General features: G+C 38.0%; 1 protein-coding gene and 1 pseudogene across 3 annotated transcripts in view; both read right to left on the reverse strand.

Moving 5' to 3' along the window:
- The window catches only part of TBC1D32 (TBC1 domain family member 32), a gene marked incomplete at its 5' end in the record, with an annotated part of 226,159 nt that overhangs the window by 17,196 nt on the left and 189,761 nt on the right, over positions 1-19,202 (reverse strand). For both annotated transcript variants that reach the window (XM_080699878.1, XM_080699877.1), the window contains 3 exons: positions 7,636-7,790; positions 8,758-8,873; positions 10,006-10,075. In XM_080699878.1, coding sequence (XP_080556004.1) covers positions 7,636-7,790; positions 8,758-8,873; positions 10,006-10,075 — 341 coding nt within the window. The remainder of the gene's footprint in view (positions 1-7,635; positions 7,791-8,757; positions 8,874-10,005; positions 10,076-19,202) is intronic.
- LOC308266367 (serine/threonine-protein kinase Kist-like) lies at positions 5,762-6,641 on the reverse strand (annotated as a pseudogene). Its single transcript has 2 exons — positions 6,189-6,641; positions 5,762-5,974 (listed from the first exon to the last, which is right to left on the reverse strand). The product of its transcript is annotated as a serine/threonine-protein kinase Kist-like (transcript).

The raw sequence follows: 19,202 nt of genomic DNA on the forward strand, positions 1-19,202 counted from the left end.
AATTTAGAACACTGAGTATATGGACAGTTTAATCAAACTCATACTTAGCCGAAACTTTTTCATTTGCATGAATTGCTTCAAAATTTTTATAGTGGTATAATAATGTTTTAAGTAGTAAAATCATGTAATTTAAAAAGTCAAAATATCAAATATTGTTGAAAGAACAAATCTTAATAAAGACAAATCTTAATAAAGGCCTTTTCGTAAGACGTAAGAATAAAGTTAAAATGCAACTTCAATCCCTGTGAAATGAGGAGAAGAGTACTAAATAAAAGAATAAACATTATAAGCACAGAGTAACAAACGCTTTACATCTTAATACTAAGCATATTTCAGTATGTTTAAAACTCTTGGTCTTGGCCAATGATTTTGTAGTATTAAAAAGTTTTAGTCAGTTCTGGGGAGTACATGTAGATATTTATCCAAATCTGGATCTGAAATAATAATAATCTAAATTTGTAATTCTGTAATAAATTCACCAATCAGACTAGGGGAAATGCATAATGCATTTCTGAAGTTCTCAGGTCAACTATTTTGCATTACATTTTAATTTTGTATCTATAAATAACACATACGTCAATGTATAAACACATATATTTACAAACCTATACTTTACAGTAATGCCCTCATGAAGCTGTTTTTAAAATTTAGCTCTTATGTACAATTTATCATTGTTAATGATCAGTGTTTTGTTTACTCAGTATTACTACAAACCCAACATCTATGCACAATAATTGTTTTTACCAAAGATTAATAAGCTTGAAGATATAATATTATGTCAAGAAAAACTATTCAAATAACTCTATCAATAAAAAGTTGATAAATAAATTAGATCTGAAGACTTACACAGTTCAGTTTTCCAAAAAAGTCTTTTATCAAACTCATAAATTACATAAGAGCTAAAATACAGAGGATTTCTTTTAACTCAATTTGTAAGATGCTTTCAAGGATTTAGGTTATACTACTGTTTCTAAAATCATCAAGTTAGCTTATCATGGTTTTTCTGTTTTATCATTCATCACAATTTATAATCTATTATTTTGAATTATACAAATATATACAGTAAATTTAAAATTTAAAACTTTTTAGGAAAGGTTTTCTAGGAGATACCATACATGGGAAAAATTAATTCTAGGCTTAAGATAAAAGGTATAGCATATTAAATGGCTATCTTATTACACTCAATTTTATATAGATGTTGGGGACAAAAACAAACTTTCTGAGTAGCTAAAAATATAAACTAAGAGTGCCTTCTAGTTTTATTTTTAAACTTTTATTGGTGCTTTATAGTCTCATATTACAATGTACTTCATAGTGATGGTGACATACATACACATAGCAGTTGGCGGGCTTTAGCCTGCCCCCCCCCATTCCCCCATTCCCATACAGGCTATGGAGATTGACATTGGTATTCTTACATATGTACATACGGCCAGTGGAAGTGATTCCTTTATTGATTCTCCCTCTCCCCCTAGATCACCTTCCTGACTCTACTGAAGTTTTTCCTCTATTATCTGAAGTCTCTCTGGTATCCCAGTTATTCCCTAGATTCTGCATATGAGAGAAAAAACATGACACTTTGCTTTCTGTAAATGGCTAAATGTTTCCCTAGAGTAGTACTAAACATAGCTTCAAATATAAGTAGAGCCAGGCATGGTGGCACATACCAAATAATCCCAGTGCTTGGGAGGCTGAGGCAAGAGGATTCCAGGCTTGAGATCAGCCTCAGCAATATAGTAAGGCTCTTAGCAACTTAGTGAGACCCTGTTTCCACATAAAAAATTAAAATAGAGCTGAGGATGTAGCCCAGAGGCAGAAAGCCTATAGGTTCCATCTCCATTACAAAAAAAAAAAAAAAAGAAAGTGTGTGTGTGTGTGTGTGTGTGTGTGTGTGTGTGTGTGTGTGTGCAAATCCAAACCAAGTCAACCACGTGCCATGCCTCAACAGAAGGATTAGGTTCTGCCAACAAGGAGAAAACCATGGCATAAATTATGAAGGAAAGCAAACAGTAACAATCAGATGTTTGATGGAGAACGTGAGACACTGCCTCAGCATCAACAACTGGGAAGAACTGCTCAGGGTACAGAGCTTCTGCTTCCTCTTTTTTACTATGTGTATATTGATACCAGTAATAATACTTGCTTCACAGGATTACTGCCATAGGTCATATTAGATTGTGTGTGTCTGTTGTTTGGACTTTGTGACTTCCTATGAGTCTATAATTATTGCAAAATAAAAAACTAAAGTAAAAAATATATAAACTGGGTAATAATTAATATTGATTGTTATAACTCTTTAAATATACAATGTGTTTCACTAACAGCTACAGTAAATATATCTGATAAACATACACAAAAGTAAAAATCAACATACATATATTTAAATTTTAATGCATACTTAGGTAATTATTTTCCAAATACATGCATAATAGTAATATAAGAATTCTATACACAAGAAATGGTTCTTATATAGTATCTTCTGTATTACAATAAAAATACATTTAGAGTAGGTTTACTAAGAAATACAGATGAGACATTAATTACATTCTCAAAGAACACAGGTAGTATTATATAAAGAATCCCAAACATAAGAGGAGAATTCTTCTACCCTTATACATTGCACTAAGATGAAACCATGTCACTCTTCTGGTAACTAACATAACTCCTAATATCAAACCTTGCATAGAGTAGTTGCATTCAATATCGGCTGAATGACATGAAAAGACTCTAATAACTGTACACTGCAATCAGGAAACTCTCTTATAATAAAAGATTTATTAGTTGGTCTATTAATTGCCATCTCATTGCTCTAATTTACAGTAAATGGTGTTCATAAAATCAGATCAATAATGACAGCTCTGAGTCACATAAATAGAACAAAGGGTCTTCCAAATCATTAAATTATAAGTTATTTATTATACTTGTAGAATTATGAATTACATTTAGGTACAACTCTCTAAAAGAAAGATATCTGTCATAAAACTGAGCATAGCATGTGCAGGATAATTGCATTTTATATATCATGTAGATAACATAAAAACTATCATTATATAAACTGTGCTAAGGTAAAACTGCAAAACAATTATCAGTAAAACATTGGCTTAGGAGATACTTGAACATGACAAAATATACACAAGGACTTTACAGTAACACTTTTTAGGATAGTTTATTCTAGTGATTACAGACGAATAATATATCCTTAAAAATGAAACACAGTAGACTTAGTTTTATCCTTTCATGATAAATAGTTCAAATAAATTACTTTGTTCCTGACACTAAGAAAAAAATCTGTGTTCTATTTGCTATGGAAATTAAAAGGATCCTATTTGAACAGATTGAAACTACATTCAATACAAACTTATTCAGTCCAGTCCATTCTAGTCCTCCACCTCAGAAAATCTATGGGTAGAGAGTAAACCACATCTTATCCACAGTATTGTAGTTAATTTGTGCATCTGAATAGGGGTAAATAGAAAACTGAGGAAAGTAAAAATTTCAAACATATGATTTAAAATCACATATAAGAAAAAGTATTGACACTAGTTCTTACTTCTATAAGTAACTGCTCATATGAATTACTTTTGCTGATGCCCTGCACATGAGTACTGGTATGCTATGGCATGTTCATCACAGAAAAGCTGATATTTAAATTTATATTTTAATTCTATTAAAAATTTTAACTCCATAAACTTTCTGAACTATAAAGTTACTTTATAAACAGTAAGAGAGGGCTTTGTAGTGATTATTATATATAGTTACTATACCATGACCTCCCCCTTGAACCACACTAGCTCATTTAAGTGTGACTAGAGCATGACTTAATATCAACATAGATTTTCACATGTAAGTAAAATAATAATGTTACCTTTGGGCTTTTATTTTTCATTTTCATGTTTCCACTAACAAAGAAGGTATGTATGACTTATTTTCCTTATAATTATTACTAGAGATTAGGCATTCCTACATAAAAATACTTTTATATCATTTCATTAATAATTTTGATGTTAACCATTAGCCAAAATGATTCTTGATGAAATAATATAGAAAATGATTGTTTACCATTTAGAAATATTTTTCCTTAAAAACAAGTATAAATTGAAGATAATTAACAGACTTCAAAGAATAAATTTTCCAAATTATTTTTATCTCATATGAGCAATATGATAATTCAAAAGAATTTTTTCAATTTTTTATTTGTGTATTTTTGTCATACATCTTAATGAAGTACAATACGGTAGCGATATACATATACATATATATCTTAGTGGAGTACAAAATGGTAGAGGCATCATTCATTAAGCCCTTCCTTAATTCCCACCTCATCCCCTTCTCCCCTCCCTCCTCATATTTGGCTTCCTGACTGATGTTGGCATGTTTATGAATCTACATCATGTACATTAGGGAATTTTCCTCTTCCTCTCTCCTATCCCTCTCAGCTATGTTGCCTGCCTGCCTGCCTTCCTTCCTTCCTTCCTTTCATTCTTTCTTTGTGTGTGTGTGTGTGTGTGTGTGTGTGTGTGTGTGTGTGGTACTGGGGATTGAACCCAGGGGCATTCTACCTCTGAGCTACACTCCAAGCCCTAATTTTTTTTTATTCTTTATTTTGAAACAGGATCTCACTGAATTAAAGAGCTTCACTAAGTAGCTGAAGCTGTCCTCGAACTGTGATCCTCCTGTCTCAGACTCCCAAATGCTGGAATTCCAAGTGTGCACCACTATGCCTGGCTTGTTTCCTTATTTTCTCATCTATGGTTTCTCCTTCTTTGTCTAAATTTCCTCCTATGATCCTTTTTCTCCCTAGCTTCCACCAACAACACCCAAAAGACATATCTCCTATGTCATATAGGGAAGTGCAAGATAAAGCATCAACTTTCTATTTCAAAAGCCTTAATAATGATTAAAAATGTAGATAGGCCTACTGCAATTTCTTCAAAGGAATAATAAGTATTACAGTACTCCTTTAAAAAAATTTACAACTCTGTTAAGAACACAGTAGGTAACTGCTGTGACAATTACTGAACATTACTGACAGCACCCAGTGCCAGACAGAGAGGGGCATCAAAAATGAGGAAGAAAGCCTGGTGTGGTGGCACACACTTGTAATTCCTGCATTTGGAAGGCTGAAACAGGAGGATTGCACAGGTTCGAAGCCAGCCTCAGCTATTTAGTGAAGGTCTCAGCAACTTAGTAAGACCCTGTTTCCAAATAAAATATAAAATAGGGCTAATAAAATAGGGCTGGGAGCATAGCCCAGAGGTAGAAAAGCCCCTGGGTTCCACCCCCAGTACCACACACACAAAAATAAATAAATAAATAAATAAATAAATAAATAAATAAATAAATAAATAAGGAAGAACCACTGGACAACACAGGAATAATCTGAGGTGGTCGCCAGCCCTAAAAGACTTGGAAACAATATTCACTACAACATACTATTCATCCTTGCTCCAAAGTCACATGACATGACTAGCATCTGTTTAGGTTACACACTGTAGAGCATCACATGTGGTCCTGCATGATGAAAGGCTACCCATGTGGATGCTGAAAGGCCCTCCACGTATACCTGAGAAGCCAGGTCCTACTCAGTGCCCAAGGTTTATAATGCAATGTTGCTTGGGCAATGACTGCAAATTAGTAGGATTAAATAAATCTACAAAGTACCTCCTTAAAATGGTAAAGGAGTACTCCTGCATTCAGATGTAGACTATAATAATCCAGGAAATTAAAGAGGTAAAACAGGAAATAGTCCTTGGGTTACTGATTAAAGCAAGGTTTGATATAAATATCCCTCTTGTAGGCACACAAAGGATAGAATGTAGCCACAACAAACTTCCCATCAAACATCCTTCCATCAGTAATTTCTGAGCAGCTTTGGAATCACCGGACATGCTATCTGCATACTCAACAAAGACTTGTCCTCTGCCTGGATTTTCCTTTGGAACAAGTACAGAAACTACTGGTCCATAATATGACACTACTCTTTTTTTTTTTTCCCCCTGCAGTACTGTGGATGGAATCCAGGGGCATTCTACCTCTGAGCTTCACCCCCAGCCCTATTTTTTATTCTTTATTTTGAAACAGGTCTCACTGTTGCAAAGGGCCTAAGTAGTAGCTGAGGCGGTCCTCGAACCGTGATCCTCCTGTCTTAGCTTCTCAAATGCTGGGATTATAAGCATGCACCACCACACCCTGCTGACACACCTCTTTTACATCTTCCACAACTTTTTCATATTCTTCTTCATCCTCAAGGTAACTATTGTGAACACAGTTAGTAATCTCAGCACTGGAGTAGGCAGCATCACCAGATTGTCAATGTGAGGGGAAAAGGAATGCTCAAGAAAGGGCTACACAAGGCCATTTTGGCAGGAATCCTTCTGGGGGATCTTCGTAAAGCATGCTTTTGATAAGGTTTCTTAGGTGACAGGCTGGAATTATGGCCTTCACACTGCTTTACTGGCAAATGTGTGATCAGTAATAGCAGAACTGTTTGCCTTCCATTCCTGAGATATGACTGTATGTTTCAGTTTCATTCCTGAGAACTTTTCTAGTAAAGTGATGCCTGGGCTCCAAAGATTGAGAGCTGAGGTGCACTCTATATCATTCTGCAGGCCAGCCTGGGCCAAGCAATTCTGAAGCTCCATACCAGTGACTGGAGTATAAGAGCAATGCTAAAAACTGACATCCAGGAATTCAAGCAAAAGATAGTGCAATGGCACCATTGGAAAGAAGTGGATAGTGGATCATATAAAGTCATGATGTTCTGGTGGCCCTGCAGCTGCTCCAGTGCTGCCTTCACTTTGGAGAAGCTGCAGTCCCGGTGGTCCCCAGAGGACAGAAATGCCTGGGGATGCCAGGGGTGATCCTGGGTGCCCATAGCAACGCACTGGATACCAGTACACCGAGGCCGAGGAGCCACTGCCCTGCTGGCTCTGCACCTGCCACAGCTGCCCAAAGGCCTTCAGACACCCCACGCTCAGCTAGCCGCAGCCACTCTTGGGCCGGGCGCCTACACAGAGCTGCTGTGCCTGCCAACAGTCACACCCCAACTGGCTGGACCCTCCACTGGACCAGGAGAGGCCATGCTCACTGCAGCTAAACTTTTAAAACTTCTATTTTATTATCATGCTTCTGTTTATTGAAAATGCTTCTGTTATCATTGGCCTTTCAATCCTTTACCATCAGATAAGACACCAATTATGTGAGAAAATGTCAAACCTATATATTCAAAGAGAATCAGTCAAAAAACATTTAAGTATAAAATGAATATAAATTATAAGACAGCCTTACACATATGAAATATCCTAGTTAATTTAAAATAAAACCTCTTAAAATTTCAAACTCTCCTTTAAAAACAGACTAAAAAGTCTGACAAGACTGTTGGGTGCAATGGTGCACACCTATACTCTGGGCGACTTGGGAGGCTGAGGCAGAAGGTTCACAAGTTAGAGGAAAGCCTTGGCAACTTAGCAAGACTCTCAAGATAAAAATTTTAATAGGGGCTGAGGATGTGACTCACTGCTTTCCTAGCATATGTGAGAACCTAAGTTCAATCCCCAGAATCATGAAAGAATGGCAGTAGTAGTAGTAGTAGTAGTAGTAGTAGTAGTAGTAGTAGTATATATTTAAAAGTCTTACAGAAATATGTAGTCTTGGCAACCAAAGGAAAGCAGAAGTCAGAAGCCTGGAGAACTGCTGAAGAAACTGTAATGTTTTCTCTTTGTTCCCCAACATTATCATGAACAAAGAAGATACAAACCAATCATGGCCAGCATAATTCCCTTGCAAGCAGACTGGAAAACAGTTAAGGAACTTTTGAAATATTTACATGATATGCCAGGAGTGGTGGCACACGCTTGTAATCCCTGCGCTTGGGAGGCGGAGACAAGAGGATCGCGCAGATTCAAAGCCAGCGCGCTGGCTTAAGGGACCCTGTTTCCAAATTTTAAAAAAAGTATAAAATAGGTCTGGGAGTGCAGTCCGGAAATACAAGGGCTTCTAGGAACCCCAGTACCACCAAAAAAAAAAAAAAAAATCATAGAAATATTCATTTCCAGGAACTCAATCGTGAAAGATATAGTAATGGTACTTAGCACTTACTATTACTTTAATCAGTTTACAAGCTATTCAAGTAAAATTACATTTCTTATTGATAAATCACTTGGATAATGACTATTTCAATATATAATTTTCTTACATGTCCAGGGGATGCCAATAGCAATGGCAACTGGAGGAAAAATAAGCTGCTCTGTGACGACTCACCTGTTCAAGTCATTAATACAATACTATCCTTGCCACAGGTGAAGTCATCTTAGTGCTAAATGACTAGCATAATCAAACAGAATCTACATATTTCTAGAATTCAATGATTCAAATGGTTTGTATATATTTTTCTTCAAGTTTAATTTCATTTATAAGTAAAAATCAACTCAAATACAATAAAGAATAAATATGGTGAGAAAAAGCGGCTGCCTTGTTCTTATTCTGGACCTATGAAATCTACTTTTAAAACAATCTTAGATATCTCTGAAAATACATTCTAATAATTTTATTCAGATTAAGATTCAATAAAACAACTGAATATAACTATAATTCAACTTAGCAAAATTCATGTTTAAAATACAGAATAAAATACTATAAGAATATAACAAATCACTAGTACAACTTAAAGTATTTTCCTATAAATGTGTTTAGGTATCCCATCAGAAAGATGGAAAATATATGAAGAAAGTTTATTGTAATTCCACTCAAAAAGGATATGAAGAGAAGATTTTACAGGAGTTTGTTGCTGTTTCAGGAATCTCTCACAGTGCTTTAAAACCCAGGCAAGGTCATTTTCTGCACCGTCTTTTAACAGTTTGAGGAATTTACCATACCTACATTTAAAAAAACCATAAAACACATACAATGAAAAATATCAGGTTCTGCATTGCACATTCATTGTTTGAAATGCATCAAAATGTATTCCCCTTGAGATGTAAAATTATCAAAATTCTACTACTACATCTAGCCTACCTATGCAAAACAGAGGACTTGGTAAAGATTAAATCTTAATATATTTTCCTAATAATACCTTGTAAATCAAAAGTAGAATATAAGCATGTTTTCTTGAACTTACTCTAAAGTGCAGAATGTTGACAAGTTACTTTTACAGAAGGTTAAGTCTACAGGTAAGGCTAGAGTTAATTTCATCCAATGGTCCCAAAGTGGCTGTGGTACTTCCCCAGGTGGCACTTTGGACTTTAGAGGGACAGACTGGATCTCATTTCAGAACAAAATACAGCACTACAAAGTATTTGTATAAAAAGTGGGTATAGTCACATACCATAGTCAAGAGAGTTACATGCCCTATGTGATACAAGTGAAGGAAGTAGAATTAATGTCATCACTTTCCTCATTCTGTGAATTTAGAAAACACTCAGCCTCTTTAATAGCTTTCACATATGCCTTCTTAATATCTTATTCTAAAGATGACCCTATAATTAAAATGAGATTGCTGATATTTTCATCTAATAATAAGAGAAGGAGACATCACAGTCCTTAATTCCCAGTTTACAATCTAGCATGCCCAATTCTTTTGAAGATTGCAGTTTGAGTGCAAAAAATATAAACTACAACAATTTTGGTTTATTCATTTTAACTTCTGAGTCTATCTTTAAGGTACTTTTATACTTATAATTTGACAACTAGATCTAATCATATTTTAGAAAATGGTATGATTGTGCTACTAATGTGCTGATTTTTACAATGCTATTTTTGGGAAAAACCTGATAGTCATGAAGGCTTAAACACACTGTAATTAGCCTCTGGAATAATAATAAGAGATAGCTGATTTATAAGCAGAGGTAATTTAATCATGTGCCAATATCCTCAAAGATAAAGTTATTATTTTCTGAATGATAAACTCTGCATTTAAAGTATACAAAATAGTTGGTTGTTAAATATTATTAAGCACATACAGGGAAGATGAATTCCAGGAATGCACAAGGGAGATATTTCCCCATATACCTGACAGTCATTTTAATGCCAAGCTGCTGCACAGATGAAAGACTTTCATTCTTCACATTTGCATCAGTAGCTAAAAACAATAGAAAACTGAGTTATAAAAATGTATAAAATGCTGCATAATAATCACATTTTAATTGAAAACTGATGAAAGCAATATTTTTACATATTTAATGTGAATTTTGAAAACACTGATGAATTTGTTCTTTTAAGAGCTGTCAGTTATCTTTTCAAAGGAATTAACAGAAAACTTTTTTACAAGTAACTTTCCTCCTATAAAAAGAATTTAAAAGCATATTAAACATAAGATGACTAGTAATTCTAGAACTATCTACTTTACTTGGCTATAAGCAAAAAAGGAACAAAAAAAACTGCTAACCTAGAAAATTATCTAAAAATACTATATTCTCATACAATACATATATAAGTTCATAAATTAGAAATATAATAATCAACAGAGATGGTTTAAATCTTTCAGTAAGCAGTGTTCATTTTTAATAAATAACAATATATGAGGAGAAAAGCAGTTTCTTTATGCAGATCAGAGTTTCTTTATGAGATAGGAGTTGTTATCATAACACTAAAACTGAAAAAGGGCTTGTACAGAACAGAGGAAAAGAGAGGTTGAAAGCTGCAACTGGGTCATGAAAGCACTAGATGTCCAAGTTAACACTGAACATTCAAAAGCATCACTAGGCAGCATTTAGCAATTAGCTGAAATTTTATTTTGTTTTGTTTTATTATTTGTCTATCAAAACTGTAGCAATGCATATACACAACTGAGAGAATTATTGAAAAATCAGTTATCTGGTATTATAAACAAAAATCTGGGTTTTCTGAATCTGATATCTCTGGTGTTTTCCCCCTCAGGACATATACAATGCTATGTCTCATACTATCATATTATCTTTCATACTTTTTTTGTGTGTGGTACTGGGGTTCCCAGAAACCCTTCTACATTCGGGCTACACTCCCAGACCTATTTTATTTTATTTTTTAAATTTAGAAACAGGGTCTCTTAAGCCAGCAAGGCTGGCTTTGAACCTGTGCAATCCTCCTGTCTCCGCCTCCCACGTGCGGGGATTACAAGTGTGTGCCACCACGCCCGGCTCATATCTTTCATACTTTTAATAAAGCCTTTTTGATACAGTAGTTGTGAAATACCAAGCAACAATTTATGAGGAATAAAATATAAATCATACATCATATCCTAAAAGAACTTTCCATGTAGTGTCAGAGATAAAACATGTATAAAGATAACACTTAGATATTTTTAAAATCTGAAATGAAATAAGACTAGTACAGATAAAAAAAAGAATGTCATTAAAACTGAACCATAAAATATGGGTATCCCGGCATGGTGGTACATGCCTATAATTTCAGTACTTTGGGAGGCTGAGACAGGAGGATTGCAGGTTCAAGGTTAGTCTCAGCAACTTGATGAAACTCTTTCAAAATAAAAATTAAAAGAGGGCTGGGGATGAAGCTCAGGTAAAATGCCCCTCAGTTCAAATAGGATTGAAAAAAAAGTGGGTGTAGATTTTAGAGGAACAAATTAGTCCTAGGGAAAACAGACTGGTTGGTGGTAATTTTCTTAGAGAAAAATAAAACAAAACAATGACAAGCTTAAAAGACTTGTAAAAAAAGAAAACTTTGAAAAACTGGCTAATTACTTGATAAAACTACATCTGAGTCTTACTTATTTAGATGAGGATGCAAACTTACATGTACTGTTACATTTTGTCAATAATAGCAATAGTTATGATTTATATAACATAGAATTTCTTTTTATTTATAATTCTTATTGTGTTGATAGATGTACCTTCTTTCCCTAGGGGAGAAGGATATCAGTGCTTCACTTGTTCTAGTAACAGATCCTCATCTTGTACCAACATGATGAGAAAGGGTTGGGAAGGGGTTGTATTCACTGTTTTAAGCTGAAGTGGGCATGGAAATTTTTTCTCCCTATGAATCATTTGGTTATCAGATGCCCTAAGTCTTCAGTAGAAAGGAACAAATATATATGAAGAGAGAGAAAGAAAATAGATAACTAAATTCAGTTTTGCCCACTTTATATAATTCAATGATTCTGCTCTTTTCCTGCAAAGTAAAAAAAAAAAAAAAAAAAAAAAAAAAAGATGCAAAAGATATTTATTTGGGATTCTATTACTTGATATCAAAACAAATATATACGTGTGTGTGTGCGCGCGCGCGTGCATGTGCACGCGCATATATATGTGTGGGGCTGAGCCTAGCTGTTTTATCTTTACCCCCATACTCAGTTTGGTTTTCTGGAAAGGTCCAACCCCTTCCCAGAAACAGCACAAAGGTTCATGTGCCATTTCTGTCAACCAATAAAAGGCCATACGACCCTCCAATGAGATGCAATATTCAGTCTGGTTGGCCAATGGCAAAGCACCAACTCAGCCTAAGACTATATTTAACCCCAAACACGGCCATGTTCTCTCTCTCTCTCTGGCTGCTTATCCTTCTGACCCTGCTGCCTGAATAAATCTCTTGGCTGTATGGTTGCCTTCAGTGTACTTTTTGTCCTTCATTGGTGCCATGACTACAACTGGGTACCCCTCCACCCTTCAGTGGAACACTACTCTGAACCGGATGGCATAACTCGCTGGGACGCCACAGCCTTCGTCCATTATTTTGATTGCCTGCCTCGCATCCACCATGGGCTATTTTGGTGAGTCATCCTTGATCCCAAAAAGGCTTCCAAACCTGTAGGGTCTCTTGCTGGGTGCTGACCGTTGATTGTTCGGCTGCCCCAAGCATTGAGCTATATGGGGAGGAATGCACCCCACTCAGATCTTCATGATTGCGGTGGACCTGATGGAGTCTTAATCCTGGTTTTTATCAGGACTTTATAAGGCCCCCCCCCTCCCGGGTTAGTCCAGATGTAGTAAATTGTTAAACGTTGGTTGTTTATGGTAACTTGCAGATTAAACTCCTTATTCTGCTTTTCCCTTTCCTTATTTCGGCCACAGGTGAGGAGAAGCCCCTGTCCGGACTTGGGTCCTCCCTTTCTGTCAGTCCACTGAGACCTAAAAATACAAGCGCTTGGTGACCCATTGTCCTTCAATGCACTGGGACCTCCAGCCCACTGGGGCCACTTGCCCATTAGACCTAAGTGACAACTGGGCTCTTCAGGTCGAGATCTACCATATCCTGTCCTGGGGGGACACGTCCACGGACTCCTACCTGCCAGCCCACTGAGACCTAAACCATGGGCATTTCTTCCTCCCTCCCGGCCAACTCCCCCTTAAAATACCTCCTCAGCAATTTAAACATTCTCAGCCTTACTTCTGATATTAACCCCAAACAACTTGTTAAACTTTGTACTCAGGACTGGCCCACTTACCCCTTTAGGTAATCAAAACAAATAGGCCAAATATGGGTCTCTCGATCCCACTTTTCTCAGGGATCTAAATAACTTCTATGAGTGATCAAAAAAATGAGCAGAGATTCCCTATGTTCAGGCCTTCCTTTCCCTTTCTATGCTCCAACCCTGCTGTATGTGTTTCTTGCTCCCCTAAGACTTTTCTCCTTGCCTGTCAGTCTAACTCTCCACCTTCCTCTCCTTCTTTCGACTTCAACCCTGCAGATGAACACCACCCCTTACCAAAAATCCTGATTGCATTATTCGGCTACTTCTTCTGCCCCTGCCTCTCAGCCACTCCAACCCGATATGCCCTCTGATCCACTGATGCAGTCTTCCCCTCCTTTCAGCCCTCCGGCTACTTTATTCTGCACTCTATACCCCACACAACACCCCCCTCCTCAAGTTATGGCCCCGCTCCGGGAGGTCACTAGGGCTGAAGGGATTGTCTGAGTACACGTTCCATTGTCTATGGTGGATTAATCCCTACTCAAAAAATGTTTGGGCTCATACACCACGGACCCTATGTCTTATGTCCAGGAATTCCAGTGGGTTCTACAAACTTATAATCTTACTTTCCATGATATACATATGACCCTTGCTAATACCCTTCTCCCTGAGGAGAGGAGGCCAGTCTGGGAGCAGGCTAGGGCATATGCAGATGAGACACACAGGACAAACCCTAATCATACAGTCAGCCCCAAGGCTGTTCCTGAAAGAGATCCCAATGGGATTACAATGCCCCAGGAGACCTGGCCTTAAGAGATCATTTCTCTACCTGCAACTTAAAGGGACACTGGGCATCAGAATGCCCGTATTACTCGCTACCCAAACAACCGTGCCCAAAATGTTCTTAGCATAGACATGAGGCAGGTAATTGTCCTACTTCCTGAAGGGGAGGTAGGATACCACTGCCCTTGCTGGGCCTGGCAGCGGAGGATTGACGGGGCCTGAGGCCTTCAGCTCTGGCCATCAACATTGCTCCATGGGAGCCCCTGGTCATTCTTCAAGTCGATGGATGTCCCGTTGAGTTTTTGTTAGACACTGGTGCCACATTCTTGGTCTTAAAAAAATTTTGGGGACCCACCATTCCCTCTTCATCTACCATACGAGGGATAGACAGAAATTTTTCATCCCCCCATAAAACACCCATTTTATCCTGCTGCCTACACCGCCACATATTTGCTCATCAATTTTTAATTTTACCTCACTGTCCTATCCCCTTACCTGAGACGGACATCTTGGCCAAATTTCAGGCCTCTGTTGTCTTGCACCCTGGCCCTTCCTCTCTTACTCTTTCCCTTAAAACTATTCTCCTCCTCACAGTTTTGGAAAATAAACAACACGGGGGAGATATTCTGTCACCCCAGTTTCCAAACATCTGGTTACTCCAGAGGTTTGGGACACCCAGACTCTCCCTTTAGCACATGGCTCTTCTGTTCAGATCCACCTGAGGGACCCTTAAAACTTTCCTAATAAGCCCCAATATCCCCTTCTGGCCACTAGCCTGCGGATCCTCCAGTCTCTCATTTTAGACCTCCTCCATAAGGGCTTTCACAGACCTGCCCATTCTCCATATAACACACCAATATTGACTGTATATATATAAAAAAAAACCAATGGATCCTTCCAGTTATTCCAACACCTCCATCTTATCAATGCAGCAGGAAAACCCATCCACCCCCTAGTTCCCAGCCGCTATACTATTCTCTCCCTCATACTGTCAACGGCAACCCACTTTTCTGTCACTGAGGTCAAGGATGTCTTCTTTACGATTCCCCTTGACCCGAGCTCTCAAGATCTGTCTGCCTTTACATGGACAGACTCAGACTTAACGGTCCCAACAGTTAACCTGGACTGTTCTTCCTCAGGGATTTAGAGACAGTCCACACATCTTTGGCCAGACCCTAACAAAAGACCTTCAAGACCTGAAATTTCTATCATTTATCCTCCTCCAATACATAGATGTTCTCCTTCTTTGCAGCCTCTCTCTTCCAGTATCACAAACAGATAGTTATACTCCCCCAAATTTCCTTGCCTCCCAGGGATACAGGGTGTCTTTCCAAAAGGTGGAGTTGGCGCGAAGCCAGGTACTTTATTTGGGAGTCCAAATTTTCCATCAATCAAAGGCAATCACATTAGACTTCAGTCCCTCTCCCTTCCTTACCGATGGTTAAAAATCAGAAGCCACTCATGCCAAATTCACAAGCTAGAGCACAAAGCACATTTTCAACTCCTGGTGTCCCACTATACTCTACTGATATCTGTCCCCTCTGTTATGTGGCCTTTAACCATTCGCATATTTGCAACCAAACAATTACCACCTTACCCATGCATTCCAGATGGCATCTTTTATTGGTGCAATGGTACGTCCTACAAAAACATTGACAACTCTCCCCAAATGCCCTGTGTCCCTACAACATTGGCCCCGCAACTTACCCTACTCTCTTTCACTGAGGGACAACAAACATACTCAGCTCAACAAACTCCCTTTCTCACTTCCCCCTCCCAACCAAATAGGACTGTCTTTCTAACGTCCGTCCTGGGTACAGGACTGGGTGTTCTTCCCTGGGATATAGTATTTCACAGCTTCAGACCTTCCAGGCTGAAATGCAGAAAGCAATAGAGGAGACTGCCCAATCTCTGGCCTCCCTTCAGCATCAGATCACATCCCTAGCTGGAGTCACCCTCCAAAACCAAAGAGCCCTTGATTTGCTGACTTCTAAAAAAGGCAGAACTTGTATTTTCCTTCAGGAATATTGTTATTATATCAACAAGTCACAGGTAGTAGTAACCAACATCAAAAACCTTCATCTAATAAGAAAAAGAATCTGTGAGGGTTCCTTGAGGTCCAGCTCCAACATATGGGAATCTCTCAACAACCCAATCTTGACCTGGCTCTTACTGATTATGGTCCCTATAGCTGGGGTAATTTTGTTTTGCATGTTTCTCCCCTGCCTTTTAAAATTCATGCAGACACAAATGAACAAGATCTCTAACCAAACCTTTAACCAGCTCCTCCTCAGGGATTACCAGCTGCTGCCAGCCATGGGTGCCTGCACATTCCAAAACAGTCCTACCAACAGACATAGTATTCAGGTTGCCTGAATCCCTGGCAGATGCCCAGTCCACCCCCTACTTCGTACTTCTTCCTTTCTTTCTTTACCTCTTTTCCCATGCTCATGTACTTATCAACAAGATGCTGCATGAAAGATGGTGTTTATACATAGACAGCTGGCTTATCCTGCCCTCCACTGTAACTGCAGACTGGACAACCACACTGGTGGACCTGTGGCTACAAGGCACCCTAATGGACTTCACTCTAGCCGAAATCTACGCATTCGGTGCTGGTTTGGGGGAATCCCTCTCTCTCTAGAACTGAGTCTGCCTGATCCTCCACTGTTTCCCCTATTATCTGCAGCCCCCTATGACAGCAGGAAGTAGACAGAACCATACAATGCCTGATTCCCGCAAAATATTAAAGAGGGGGGAATAAAATATGGGTCAGATTATTTCTCTAAAGGAGCTTCCACCCAGGGATGAGCCTAGTTGCTTCATCCCTACCCCCACACTCAGTTTCAGTTTCCTGGAAAGGCCCAATACCTTTTCAGAAAACGCACAGTCTATGCACCATTTCTGTCAACCAATATGTTTAAAGGCCATATGACCCTCCAATGAGATGCAACATCTGGTCTGATTGGCCAATGACAAAGCACCAACTCAGCCTAAGACTGTATTTAACCCCAATCAAGACCACATTCCCATCCCCCCCTCCCTCCCTTCCTCCCTCCTTCCCTCTCCCTCCCTCTCTGCTTCTCTTTCCAACCCTGCTGCCTGAATAAATCTCTCGGCTGTATGGTTGTCTTCAGCATAGTTTTTGCCCTTCAATATATATCACTCCCACTCTCAGAGTATAGTCAATTTTTTAAACAATCAATCATCATTCAGCCAGGCATGGTGGCACATGCTTGTAATCCCTGTGCTTGGGAGGGTAAGACAGGAGGATCGCACAGGTTGAAAGCCAGCCTTAGCTACTTAGGCTCTCAGCAACTTAGTGAGACCCCGTTTCCAAATAAAATATAAAAAGAGGTCTGGGAGTATAGCCTGGAAGTAGAAAGCTCCTGGTTTCCACCCCCAGTACCACACACTCAATCATCATTCATATATTGACCATAATTTCAATTTTCCAGTTTATCAACAGCATTTTTACAACTTAACCATAAGTTAAACACAGCTTTAGAAATGTTACTATAATGTAATTAGGTTAAAAAATGTTACAACAATATCATTAGGTTAAATTCATGTGGATAGTGACGGGCAAGCTCTTTTCTGTTTGAGTATCTGAATGAGCTGTTGGTGATCCTATATTTTATGCTGAATTATACTTTAATATTTCAATTTAAATAATTGAAACTTATTTCAATTATTCACTGAAATTCAGTACAACTTCAGAGCTGTATTGTTGGTAATATTGGCTGACTATGTAAAATTTAATAGTTTTAGGAAGTAAGCATAAAAATTCGGACAATATGTTCCTACAGCTATGGAACAGACCTCCTATCAACTTACATAATGTGATACAGTGAGAACAATGTGATTTTTATAAAGTACTGCTAAAACAACTTTAAGTTCGCTTAGATGGTAACACTAGGACATCTAGTACACATAAAACTATATTATTAAGCATAAGGAATGAAAGCTCACCTTCAGGAATATGTATTTCTCTGAGCTAGTACTAAAGTTCCCCTTCTGGAAAGTATAACACAGAGAGCTATTTGAACAGTACAGGAAGAATGTGCAGTGGGTAGAGTAGGGTGCTAAAAGAGGGACTCCCAATGACAGGTGTTCTGTGGATCACAGGAGATCCTGAGCTCCAACACTGAAGAATGGAATATGGTTACAGAGCAGCATGAGAGTGAGAGCTGTTGCCTAAAAGGGCTGGGCTGCTAAATGTCACATGAGGATCATATGACATTATTTCTCCCAGGGTAGTCTAATTGTGAGGCCTGAAATGAGTCCTTTAACTTATCCCCAGTAGTATGAACACTTTCCAAGGTATAGTCCCCTCTAAAAGTTTACGATTGTATCTTTGGAGAAAGATTTAACTTTGCACATTTCCACAGATAATAGTTCCTAATTATAGCTGTTCATCAAAATGCTCTAAAGAAACAAACCAAGTAATGGTATATGCATACATGAATGTAACACTCTGAATCTCATAATCATGTGCAATTACAATATTCCAATTAAAAAATTTCCTGAATTATATTTAAAAAGTAAAGATAATCAGAGTCTATTTCAGACTACTGAATCAGATTGCAAAGAGTGGAAGTCTAGGCATTTGTATTTATACAGACCTCTACAGCTATTCCTTGGCACTGAAGTTGAGATCAACACAGGAGTAAGAGCACATTTTAGATACAGTTACAACTGGACCAAGGTACTACACAACCCAAGTCTCTCTTCAATGAAGTTATCAGTTAAATTCTCAAAAAGGCTTTTTGAATGTATGTACTGGGACTGGGCCCAGGTCCTCCCACATGCTAAGCAGACACTCTACCACAGAACTACAACCCCAGCTCTCAAAATAACCTTTTATTTATTTATTTATTTATTTATTTATTTATTTATTTATTTATTTATTTATTTATTTTTGTGGTACTGGGGATGGAACCCAGGGACATTCTACATCCAAGCGACACCCCCAGCCCTATATTTTATTCTTTATTTTGAAACAGGGTCTAAGTTGCAGAGGGCCTCACTAAGTAGCTGAGGCTGTCTGTAAACTTGGATCCTCCCATCTCAGTCT

This window comes from Muscardinus avellanarius (genome assembly GCF_963383645.1).
Source record: "Muscardinus avellanarius genome assembly, chromosome: 8".
In the NCBI taxonomy this organism is placed as follows: Eukaryota; Metazoa; Chordata; class Mammalia; order Rodentia; family Gliridae; genus Muscardinus; species Muscardinus avellanarius.